The sequence below is a fragment of the Bolinopsis microptera genome, chromosome 12 (genome assembly GCF_026151205.1).
Source record: "Bolinopsis microptera isolate Bmic1 chromosome 12, MBARI_Bmic_1.0, whole genome shotgun sequence".
Taxonomy (NCBI): Eukaryota; Metazoa; Ctenophora; class Tentaculata; order Lobata; family Bolinopsidae; genus Bolinopsis; species Bolinopsis microptera.
Window position 1 is genome coordinate 6,741,986 of NC_087083.1, and position 12,524 is coordinate 6,754,509.

At 35.3% G+C, this 12,524-nt stretch overlaps 1 protein-coding gene across 2 annotated transcripts; it reads left to right on the top strand.

Annotated features, from left to right (window-relative positions):
* Nucleotides 1–587: 587 nt before the first annotated feature.
* LOC134824012 (uncharacterized) lies at nucleotides 588–10,044 on the top strand. Of its 2 annotated transcripts, XM_063835645.1 has the most exons (19): nucleotides 593–738; nucleotides 831–934; nucleotides 1,066–1,210; nucleotides 1,387–1,520; nucleotides 2,066–2,232; nucleotides 2,415–2,508; nucleotides 2,713–2,898; nucleotides 3,037–3,133; nucleotides 3,253–3,340; nucleotides 3,489–3,606; nucleotides 3,962–4,064; nucleotides 4,461–4,546; nucleotides 4,646–4,755; nucleotides 5,449–5,636; nucleotides 7,592–7,738; nucleotides 7,962–8,082; nucleotides 8,325–8,536; nucleotides 8,776–8,976; nucleotides 9,389–10,044. In XM_063835645.1, exons 1-19 carry the CDS (start codon nucleotides 619–621, stop codon nucleotides 9,410–9,412), a joined length of 2,445 nt encoding a protein of 814 aa, XP_063691715.1. In that variant the 5' UTR covers nucleotides 593–618; the 3' UTR covers nucleotides 9,413–10,044. The 2 variants fall into 2 exon arrangements, with proteins under 2 accessions (XP_063691714.1, XP_063691715.1); XM_063835644.1 differs by lacking the exon at nucleotides 9,389–10,044 and having other exon boundaries at nucleotides 588–738; nucleotides 8,776–9,200.
* The last annotated feature ends 2,480 nt before the right edge of the window (nucleotides 10,045–12,524 follow it).

Here is a 12,524-nt window from a genome sequence, read left to right on the forward strand (position 1 = left end):
GTGATAAGGGGGCCTTTATGTATCGTCTTCTGAATGTTTGCAGTTTTCCAGACATTGATTGGGGTGTCAAGTGGTTAACTCTACATGTCTAGTGGTAAACTTATGTCTAGTGGTCTAAGTTTTTATGTCTAAGTTTTAGGGAAGTTGGGAAGTTTTGTGCTAACAATGTTACGTCAGCAGAGTATGATCATAAAATCTGGTCATATTTCGTATCTGTTGTTTTTACACAACTTTTATAATCAATAATCATAGACACTGATCTGCAGATATTTTGACATTTTTACTGCTTAACGACTGCCTTTCTTGCTCATTGTCTGAAAAATTTTAAAAACGCCAAAAAAAAGATGACAAAATTTGGATTTTTGATGGTTTCGAATGCCTTCGAGCGTTCATTTTAATGTCCGTTCATAATTATGTCCGTTCATTTAATTTCCGGTCAAATAAGGTCCGATAAGGTACTGGTAGTTATGAATGAACTAGCTCTACATATTTTATTCGAGATAATATATACTTGAATCTATTTTTACTATTGAGTAGCATTCATTAAACTTAAGCCAATTTATGGTAATCATTTTACTAATATTATAGTTACGTTCTGACTCAAGAGAGAACAGAAGAATGAAAATGAGTTTGTTGCTGTTGGTCGGTGTTATTTCCTGGTCTACCGTGTTAGCTGACAACAATTGGCAGTTTGAAGGAACCATTAACGACGATACGGATAACGAGAAATACATTAAAGTAAGCATAGAAATTATCAATATAAGTACAAATTTTTTTCAATTTTTGCAGGAACTTTTTCCAAATTAATTTTAAAAACTTCCCTCTCTCAGCTAGACGATACAGATGAAGGAAATGCAGTCTTTCATTTAACAAGCAGCTGTGAAAATACTGGTGACGATACAAGTTATCTTCAGATTAAGCTATACGAATTCAGGTTGCTGCTACAACTTGTATTGTGCACTTTTTAAACTGTAAAAAATTATTTATTCCTCCAAATTTAAGACCAGTGTTACTTAAAATCAAAGCAATGTGACTGAAAAAAGAGCTAACAAAATATGATTTCAGTACATTAATGACAGTGATATACAAAGATGTTATCTGTGGAGGAGAGTCGGAAACTATTCGTTACTCAGAACCACAGAATGTAGAAAGTGCGAAAGAGTATAAAATACAAGTGTTTGGGAAGCAAGGAATTGAATTCAAAATCAAGGTAATTGTTGTTTCCATGTCTCAGAGTAATGGGCGAAATGCTCACTATTCCTTTTATCAGCTTAATACCAAATGATTTGTTTGTGCATTCTTGGCTTTATTTGTCACGGTTGTAGGAAAGGTCATAGTCGCATTGAAATTGTATTCTCCACTTGTGCTGGAACCTTTAATTTTCAGCTGGAATTAGAAGAAACAGATATAGTTATGGAGGACAGTGAAGGTACTGTAGATGGTACCATTGCACGAAAGACTATGCTTGTAAAGACCTTCACTCTCACTGAAGAAGATATTAAAAGTACGAGTGATTGGAGGTAGGGATTTATAAATTAGGATAACATGTTTATGCCTTGGTAACATATCATATCAGTGTGTTGCTTATATGGGGAAGGTTTGTTTTTATAAAATTTCTTAGTACATCAACAAAACACAGGTTTGCTATGTCTACCTAACATAGCCAGTTATATATTTAGTGGCTGCGTGGCTCAGTTGGTAAATCTTCCTGCTTGTTAATCGCGAGGTACGGCAGGTTCGATTCCCAGCTGAGCTATCAGCCATGAGGTGAGCGTCGTTGACGCTCAGCTAAGGATTTCGAGTGATCTATGCAGCCCCCCGGTGCTCTCAGCCGAATACCCGAGAAATCGGGTGTGAGGGATAAATCTTTAAATTAGTCTCGGGCGAAGAAATTATGGTAGACACTACCTTAACCGTCACTGGCCTAATGTATAACAGTATAATTGAATCGGCTGTAATTGGCTGGTTACACTTGTGTAACAATGTGACTGTTGGAATGCCCAAAGTAAAATAAAGTGTGAGATAAAATGTTTGTGTTTTTAATTATATATTTGGGTGTTTTCAGTTATGTAGAGATCTCAGCAGAGTCTGATGATAAGTTCATGGATTTAGAAAAAACGGATTTGTCGGACAAGCGACTAGTAGGGAAGATGATGGTGACTAATAATACCGCTAACTTGGAAGATTTCTACTCCAATCCTAAAGCTGCTCTTGATGGAGCTATCCGATTAAGTAGGATCAAAATATTGTTTACAGTTTTAAATTGAATGATATTTTCCAGCTCAATCACAGGCTCCATCATTTCATTGCCTCGGTCCTTCGTTTGTCTTATTATATGTGGAAGAATGGCGACAATTCTTTATAATTGCATTTGCATAAAATTACTTTACTTAACAGCTGGGATTGTTTCACAGGTTTCTCTACATTTGGTCAAATAACATTATCCAGTGCCTCTAAACCTGCCCTTACACCTGGACGGTGGCTTGTTGGTGTTGTCATGGACCCCAGGTGAGTTGTTTCCTTCATCACCAGCAAAAACAGACACAATTACAACATGACATATGTGTTGTGAACATGAGCTGTACAATTGAATGATGTTTGTTTCATACTTCAGGCTCTACTGAGATGTAAAACTTATTTTGAGCTGCAAATGTAATGACAGTTATAGCTGTCAGCTATGAATCATAACAATCGAAACAACCTTCCCAACAGTCATGGTTCAAATATACGAGCAAAACAAGTGACGTTAAAGATAAAGATTGTAAATGACTACGAGTACCTTAACAGGGTGCTAATACTGTTTTTTGTTTCTTTCCTTGGACTCATCATTCCTATGTTGGCTCGAGCAATCTTTGACGTTGAGAACGTCAAATATGAAGGCCTTAAGTTCAAATATTGGTAAGAAGACACTTTGATCTATTAGATTATTTGGACTGCAATATATCATTTATAGATTGTACCATAATTTGATTTTCGATGTGGCTTTTTAGGTCAAGGATTTAAATCCAAATTCGAAACTTTAATTTCTGTATTAAGGCTGGAAACTCTAAAGAATTGGTTTTGGTCGGGGAAGAAGGGACTAACTTATCTCACAGCACTTTTGGCGTGTCTTCTCATCGTCAGTGCTTTCCAAGTACGTTCACTACCGTGGAGAACATGGTAAAACTATTTGTACGAAAGATAATCAGTATACTTTCCCCATTGCTTGCAATACGGAAATTTGAAGTATAACAGTGAGTGCTTCCATTTCAGGTAGTACACGCTAAATATAATGACATGCAAGAGTCAGGGGACAGAGACATTTGCTTTTACAACGAAAAGTGTTACCGACCTTATGGGGGTAAAATACCATAATTTTTCAAAAGGACTATACCAAAAATGCTCATGAAACTGTAAATATGAATTAAGATAAATATAATGATCCGCTCAAAACTAGCTCTGAAATTTATAAGTTTATAGTTGGTTGACACTAAGATGGCTCACTTCAGATTACTACGATGTATCGGTGAACGGTATAGCTAGTAATCTTCCTTTCATGGTGCAAGGAGTTATTCTTGTAGTTTACTTCTCCATCTCTGAAGCGTACTGTAGATCTAATGGTCACGAGTAAGTATAGAATAATGATCATTTTAAATATTATAATGGTGATAATACAATATTTTTATAACTGTATTATCATCACTCTTTGTTAAAAACTGTTGCCCTTGTTCCTTGTAAAGAGGAATTAGTTCCTCAAGAGCTTCTATTTTCCACTGGTCAATGAATGATTTGACAGATCAAAAGTTTACAACAAAGTATACTGAATCAGTTTTATTTTTAAATTATTTTACAAAACTGTCTCAAACTGTTTATTCATATTTACTGACCGACATTTTTATTGAAATGAATTGATATATCAGACTTTTTCCTTTTATTGACTAAAACTTACACTTACCATAATGAGCTTTCTGTATAACTTCAGGCATTTCGACTACTCGATACCTTATTCCTTTGGACTGGCCTTTATCTGTGAAGGGTTTGGATCACTTCTGTACCACATCTGTCCTAGTCAAATAATCTTCCAGGTTCGCACATTTTAAACCATTTGTTAAGACTGTTAATTGTACTACTAGTAATATCAGTATCACCAAACCATGGTGTAAATGGTAGTGGCTTTCATTAGAGCTGCGAAAATAACACGAGTGTATATGCCTGGGGTTGCGTCCCGACTATACTGCAGGGAAATCTGTACCGAAAGGACCGTGGCCGCACCGCAAAAGAAAAGGAGATCAGCCCCTCGTTCCTAGCTTGGTTCACCATTGTTGTGTTGTTGTTAATTGTATTAATACTAATAGCAGTATTCAGCTATTAGAAAATGTTTTTAAGTATTTCAGTGTTATTAAAAATTACAAATCGTGGGTCTTCAGAGAATACGAAAGAAAATTAAAAGTTTTCCAACTGCTTAACCTAACATCCCCCAGTTCGACACCTTGTTCATGTTTGTGATCTCCATCATAATGATCATAGCTATCTTCGAGGGAAACTCTATCCGGGAGTGTGATGTGAGGTAAGTGTTTTTATCTTCATTAAGTCTTAGGATGACATTTTTAGATGATTTTTTAATGAAAACCACATTCGAAGAATTATAATTTGAAAATCTCCCCAGGTTTACTAAGGTGGCAAAACACAAAGCGATAAGAACCCCAAAAGTTTTTGCTTTCTTTGTTGGTCCTGTCTATTTTTTCAACTTCATTGGCAACTTGATCGCTACTGAAGGTTGGAAGCATTTCAAAGATTTACAGTAAATTACCTTTATTTGAAATTTTAACTCAAGTTTAAAAAGATCTAGACAACTGAAAATTATAAAACAAAAAATTTGCTTCAAATGCGCCAGAAGTATAATATAAAAACCCCACTGCTTGCTTCATTAAACCAGAACAATTCCGTTGAATGTTTTTTAACTTATTATTACATTTGTTATGTCTTCCATAATCCATACGCATGAATTATATTGTTTACCCATAGACGAACAAGCAAACGTAGTCAATATTTTCAACATAGAAGTGACGTGGCATGGTATGATGATTTGTTACAACACTATTACTATCTAGTAGTGCTCCTTGATCTGTAACATCACTACTCAATTCTTGATCAAATGATCAGTCACACACCACATGGATTTCACGCACCACATGAATTTCCAGCTGATATCATTTGATTGTATATGTGTATACATACACAATACACATATATGTGTATACATTATATAATATATATGTGTATACATTATAATCGGTCGACACAGTGATTGTTGTTCGTAGAATATCCCAAGAATCTAAATGAAGGGAAATTGATTATCTCCCTCCTGTAAAATTTTTTATCTTTACAATACAATGTTATTTTATTTTATTTTTTTTAAAAGCATTATTTCTTAATTTCTGAACATTAAACAGCAATCCTATTTGACAGGTTTGCCTGTGCCGTTCGTCACAGCTTTCTATATAGTATTTGGTGCCTGGTGGATTGGAATACTGCTATGGGCTTCCTATAAGCTCGACCTCTGGCCAGATTATTTTAATCCAAAAAGCATTCCGGAAATGCCTTGTCTGGATGAAGTGGATGGCATGGAAGATACTAAGAAGATGCCTAAAATGGTGGTAAGTATACTCGAAGCAGCTATAGGTACTTGAACCACACGAGTATATATATATCACAATGCTGGCAAGCATTACCGTCGCCCTTATATTCACAATACTATTTACCCCCTATACTATTATATCCCCTTTATTGTTTTCCAGGCATTAAGACTCATCGAAAGTAGTTCAGCAGGTATATTTAAGTAAAAAACATTCTAATTCAATGTTAAAGATGACAGGAATAAGAAATAGTTATGTGGAGGTTTTTAAGAAATTTGTGCAAAATACGCGCCAGCATGTTATACGAAATTAGGTAAAAAACCCAAAATCGCCATATTCAGGTGCCTTAAAAACCATGTTAAAATTGAGTTAGAGATCTGAAACTTTGCAGGGCGTCTAGACCTCGTCCAAATCGACTGTAAAAAAAGTTTCATGTTTCAGGAGTATCGGGAAGTGAGTTTTCTGGAACCCCTGTTTTACAACAGATTGTCGTGAAGGATATATATACTTATATATATGTATGTATAGACGCTTTGGCAGTCAATTATAGCCTACATTTAAGTGTCCGTAGAATCAAAAGTATAAAAGATACAGTCATTTTGAACCACAGGTTTTAAAGATAATTGTTTATATTTTAGTTTACATTATATCAAAAAATAATTTATCTTCATCATCATCACTTGATGACGTCATCAAATTAAGTGTTTTTAAAACTTGATTTTTGACAAAGTAACAACTTTTCAAATCGATTTTAAACCATTAAGGAGTAACTTTATTCAAAATCTGAGGACATTTTCACCTTAGATAATTGTTCAAGCATTCTGAAAATCTACCGGAAAAGTTTCTTACTTTGCTCCTTCATAAAGATATTCGCTATTGAAGTAAGTGCTTTTTTGAAGAATAATTTCTAAAAACACAAAAGTTGTGAATTAGTATTCTCTGGTGTTGGGCCATCCCTTGGGTTGAGGAGCTCAATTTTGCTTTTTAAAGGTCTAAATTGTGTTATAGGCTAGTTTTAAAGTTGAAAATCAAAAAGTTGCACACGTGGGGACACGCCCAATTTGATAGAAAATTGCTAAAATTACTGAAAATTGCTGTTTTCACCATTTTTATCAACTTTGGAGTCTCGTTGTGATCCAAGTTCTATATGAAATCTTCTGAAACTTTGCATGCTTATTAAACTATATATAAAATACTGCTATGCAAAAATTTACGGTGATTCAATATTGTATCCGCACGCAACGTCCGCTCAAAGTTTGCACGTGCGAAAGGTGAGAATTTTGCTCATTCGTGATTTCTAATAAATTCTGCTTTCCCACGATATTTAAATGGCATTATATATGAATTTAATGCCAACTTGAATAAGTAAAAAGTGCCATATTCAGTCAGGTAAAATTTCGAAATCGATGAAATTACCTCCTAATTATTAATATAAATATTAATGAAGTTATGAGTTTACATTTCGGCTTTGTAAATTATCCTGACATTATAATCAAAAAGAGATGATATTTGACCAAAACCCATAATCATGGGTAGAGTGTACCGCTGCCAGTGTCTCTCTTTTCCAAACAAAAGGAAATGATATTAATTTGAATAACCGTCCGAAAATGCAAATTGATACCGAGAATGAAATCGGTCGCTCGCTTTTTCCAATCAATAAGCTTTATATTACAATTCGTAAGCCGTGATCGAATGGAAAAAGCGAGCGACCGATTTCATTCTCGGTATCAATTTGCATTTTCGGACGGTTATTCAAATTAATATCATTTCCTTTTGTTTGGAAAAGAGAGACACTGGCAGCGGTACACTCTACCCATGATTATGGGTTTTGGTCAAATATACTATAAGCTAATTCGAGTTCAGGAAAAACTTAAGGCAAGCAAAAATAAATGTGAGCTATATTTTTACAAGTTTACATCAGTGATCAGTGTGATAATCCTACTAAACATCACTGACCAGTAACATGTTCCTCTCAGGCGTTCTTTATGAGGCACGCTAAGATAATCAAGGTAACAATGTTCCTGGGGTACTGTGGTGTGGTGGTGGCTGGGTTTGTAATGTCCCTCCTACAGATGTTATCATTCTCTATATTCATCCTGGGAGCCCTTATCTTTGGACAAGTTGTAAGTTACGCCAAATAAGGTTAATAATGTAATAACTGGATAACTTGACTTGTCCATACTGTGAACAATGTATAATATGTTGTTGATAATAGAGCTCAGTTTTGAACAGGTATCTAGTCTCCCCTAATGTTAATTTGAATCTATTTAAAAAAATTACATTCGGAGTATTATACCCTCACAGATACAAACGAAATTATTCCTTAAAACCTATATTCCCTTGCAGATACTTACCGGAGTGTTCTTTATTCCTACCATCTACACAGTATTGCAACATTTCGTTAACATAACTGTGCAGATAAAAGAAAGCAAGACATCTGTCTCAAAGCAGTGCTTAGTTCTTTTAGGTGCGAGCATGACTGTACAATTTCATCTTTTTTAGAGCGATCAATTATTCTAAATATAGCTTATTATGATTCGCTAAAAACGAAAACGAAATAAATAAACTGAGGGCGAATAAGGCTATAAGCTTTATGCAATTTTACTGATTCAACTTTCATGAGTTTTTAAAATGTCAACACATAATTAATGTTTAAGTTTAATATCCAAATATTAATAAGATCAGAATGCTCATAAAGCATTTCCACAGGTATAGTGTTGTATGTAGTGATCGGGTGTGTTGTAGTTGTGATATCTCTTATATTCTTCACCGTGTTCTCTGTCACTGACAAGTCCATATACCCCTGGAGATCACGGGAACAGAACGCCGAGTGTTTCCTCAATGGTTTCTATGACACCCACGACTTCTGGCATTTGTTTGCCAGCTTTGCTCTCATGATGATGTCTATGGTAGTGGTACAGGTATGTATTTCTTTATAATGGTTTACTTTTTAATATACAAGTATTGTAACTGCTATATTTCTAAACATGAAAATGTTCAATACTGAAAATCAGTGTTGTATCCATAAATCAAGCCTATCTTGAATATAGCATAAATTGAAGACAGTATATGTCTTATTATTCTGGGAATAGAATTGCTCTCTGGGTCTTAAACATTAGCAAATCAGTGACACTTTATTACTTTTTTAATTATATTTCAGATCTGCAAGCCATGCCGTGAGTGTTACCTACAATACGTAAAAAAGAACAAGGAAAGAATCGATGCAGTGAGGACAATGTCAGGGGCAGTAAATAAGCTTAACTTGACTCAGAATGCAATTAACAAGTTCAAGAAACCAATCAAGACACCAGTCACCCCAGTAGCCGATGTGGATAACGAAGCTGGGGGCACTGAGAAAGATGTAGGTACAGAGAATCTGAGTTATAACAACCCTGTTGTCAAGTTCTCTGTCGACACTGATCCTAACGCAGTCGAGGATGTGTAGATACTCACCTTTTTAGTATTTTAGTTTATTTTGTAGATTATGTAAAGTCTGTGTTAGTACCATGTACTGGGTTGTTAGTACTACCATCTCAACTGAGAAATAATGATCGTCAACTTAAGGCAATTTTTGTTTATTTAATCAAAAATAAATCAAAATATCAAACAATTTTTCATCTTCATTCTTTTTAAAATATTTTATTGACCACCAACCCTTAAATAAATGTACAAGCATCCCATACAAGTTCATTATGAGGGTTTTTTAATCATTTACAAGAAATAGGCTGACAAAAACGTATTTCATAAGAGTATATTTGTTATACTTTTCTTAGACGTTCCTGGCAACAGAGGCTTGATAGGAGAGGCCAAGGAATCAACATCATTCAACAAGAAGAATCATAACGAGGTCTAATTACCTTCTGATTCTAGGTTTACTAAAAGCTATATGTAAGATGCATGCATATATATTTATATGTGTCACGTGTCGCTGGCGCTGTTACACTATCTGCGACACCTTCATTTCAACATGTTCTACCACCTCATTATCTGCACCTTCCTTTCTCTGTGATGCCATGATAATATCTTATACTCGTTGTGTATGTTAATGTTATATTGTATATGTTATGGGATATTAGTGATGAGTAACTAAACTCAGTTGAACTGATGCGACACATGCAGATTCATTTGGAATATTACGAAGGAGAAATATGCTAAACTGCCCATGAAAAATATGTATGAGTGTTGCAGTTACTATTTGGGATACATAGCATGTACTCTTTTTTTTTATAAAACTCGAATTTAATCTTATATAATCAGTTATTTAAATTATGAGTCAGCCTAATTTCTGTTGGGGTACAGTTTATAGTGTTAACATCTTTTTACTTTCATTGCAGATCAGCTTGAATGATTAACTGATAAACCTATTACAAAATATTTCAAAATGCAAGCAATAACCGGATAACAAGAATTTTTACGATTCGTAATGGAATTGCAACTGTTTTTATTATTTCATTAATCACTCCGAGTTTTAGCGACATGTATTATACTTACTGACTGATATGCTACGTTTTCCAGTAAGTTGATTTTGCAACTCATATTTTAGATAATAAGAGGGATGGGGATTAATCACTCTACGCTTGCTATCACACAACTTTTGTTTGTTTGGGGACTGGTTTATTATAGCCAGTCAATGTTTACGAATATAATAACTTTATTACATAATTATAAATATATAACATAAATAGATAAAATCTTCAACAAAATTTTTGCACACAATTGATAAATAAAAAAGGGAAAAGGATGATTTATTGATTGAAACAAAAAATAAAACACACTGTGCTACCAACAGCTTTTAAGACTCGCGCTTACAGCTTAGTTTGTTTGGGACTGAGTTATAGTCATGGATCTGACGACATTCCCGTCTATATAACTTCCGCCCCGGGGTTTGAGACTTGGAATACCTCAAGGGACCCATTAGAAACAAATTTGACTTGGGTAGAAATTTTGGCTATGGTGCAGTTTTGCGCAATTGACCACGCCCTTTTTTGGCGCTTTTGCAACTTTAGAATCAAAATAACTCCGCTTCTAATTGGAATTAGAAGCTCAGCTTGGCTTTAAAGTTGTTCAGAATCATCACATTTAGGGGGGTAGAGCATAATTTTAAAGTCAACAGACATCGGGTTGTTGAGTTATGTGACCACACCCTTATTTACCCTCGCGAGTCGTGATTTTCACACTAAATACGAGATATCTCGGCTTCTGATCGAGCTACGTGCTCATCCTGGGCATTAAAATGTTCAGAATCATCCCATTGAGTAGGGTAGAGCACAATTTCAAAGTCCTCAGATGTCAGGTTGTTGAGTTATTAGGCCCCAACCTGTTTTTACGCTCTCGCGGATAGCGATTGCAGCGCTTAAAATCAAAATAACTCAGCTTCCAATTGAAGTTAGGAGCAAAACTCGGGCAGCAAAATGTTCACAATCATCACATTGAGTGGGGTAGAACATAGTTTCAAAGTCCTCAGACGTCAGGTTGTTGAGTTATTAGGCCCCGCCCAAATGTTTACGCTCTCGCAAGTCCCGATTCGACGCTTAAAATCAAAATAACTCTGCTTCTGATTAGAGTTAGGAACTAAACTTGTGCATAAAAATGTTCAGAATCATCACATTGAGTGGGGTAGAACGTAGTTTTAAAGTCCTCAGACGTCAGGTTGTTGAGTTATTAGGCCCACACCATAGTATTTACGCTCTCGCGAGTCGCGAGTGGACACTTAAAATCAAAATAACTCGGCTTCTGATTAGAGTTAGGAACAAAACTTGGGCATGGAAATGTTCAAAATTATCATATTGAGTGGGGTAGAACGTGGTTTCAAAGTTCTCAGGCGTCAGGTTGTTGAGTTATTAGGCGGAACCCTATTTTTACGCTCTCGCGAGTCGACACTTAAAATCAAAATAACTCGGCTTCTGATTAGAGTTAGGAACAAAAATTGGGCATGGAAATGTTCAGAATTATCATGTTAAGTGGGGTAGAACGTGGTTTCAAAGTCTTCAGACGTCAGGTTGTTGAGTTATTAGGCGAAACCTTATTTTTACGCTCTCGCGAGTCGCGAGTCGACACTTAAAATCAAAATAACTAGGCTTCTGATTGGAGTTAGGAACTAAACGTGGACATAAAAATGGTCAGAATTATCACATTGAGTGGGAAAGAGTGTGGTTGTACGGGATTTAGAGAGTATTCACTGTTTGCTCTGGGCAAAACTTACTTTTTCTGGTTATTAATTTAATTTTCAAACTACTTTTACCATCGCAGTTGTGAGCAATTCATCTTGGCCAGGAACAAGAAAGAATAATTACATTATTTATCGTATAAGGTCGACGTTAGTTCGTCAAACATAAATAGAAAAATAGAACTCAATACATGAGATCATAAATAGAAGTATTAGAACTTGATACATGAGATCATAAACAGAAGTATTAGTGACTCAACAGCCTGAACTGCCTGATCCCTTATGACTTTGAACCCACGCTCTACTCCACTCAATTCAATAATTCTAAAAATGTGTATGTTCAAGTTGACTTGCTAACTCCAATCAGAGGCAGAGTTATTTTAATTTTAAGCGTCGACTCACGACTCGCCTGAGCATACAAATAAGATGGGACCTAATAACTCAACAACCTGACGTCTGAAGACTTTGAAACTACGTTCTACCCCACTCAATGTGATGATTGTGAACATTTTGCTGCCCGAGTTTTGCTCCTAACTTCAATTGGAAGCTGAGTTATTTTGATTTTAAGCGTTGCAATCGCTACCCGCGAGAGCGTAAAAACAGGTTGGGGCCTAATAACTCAACAACCTAACGTCTGAAGACTTTGAAACCACGTTCTACCCCACTTAATATGATAATTCTGAACATTTTCATGCCCAAATTTTGTTCCTAACTCTAATCAGGAGCCGAGTTATTTTGATTTT

Bases quoted from the DNA above. Each gene is read 5' to 3' on its own strand.
- LOC134824012 (XM_063835644.1), top strand. From the start codon at position 619: ATGAAAATGAGTTTGTTGCTGTTGGTCGGTGTTATTTCCTGGTCTACC. The intron at 4,547-4,645 runs GTAAGTGTTTTT...AAATCTCCCCAG, and splicing joins ATCCGGGAGTGTGATGTGAG to GTTTACTAAGGTGGCAAAAC. The intron at 5,637-7,591 runs GTAAGTATACTC...TGTTCCTCTCAG, and splicing joins AGAAGATGCCTAAAATGGTG to GCGTTCTTTATGAGGCACGC.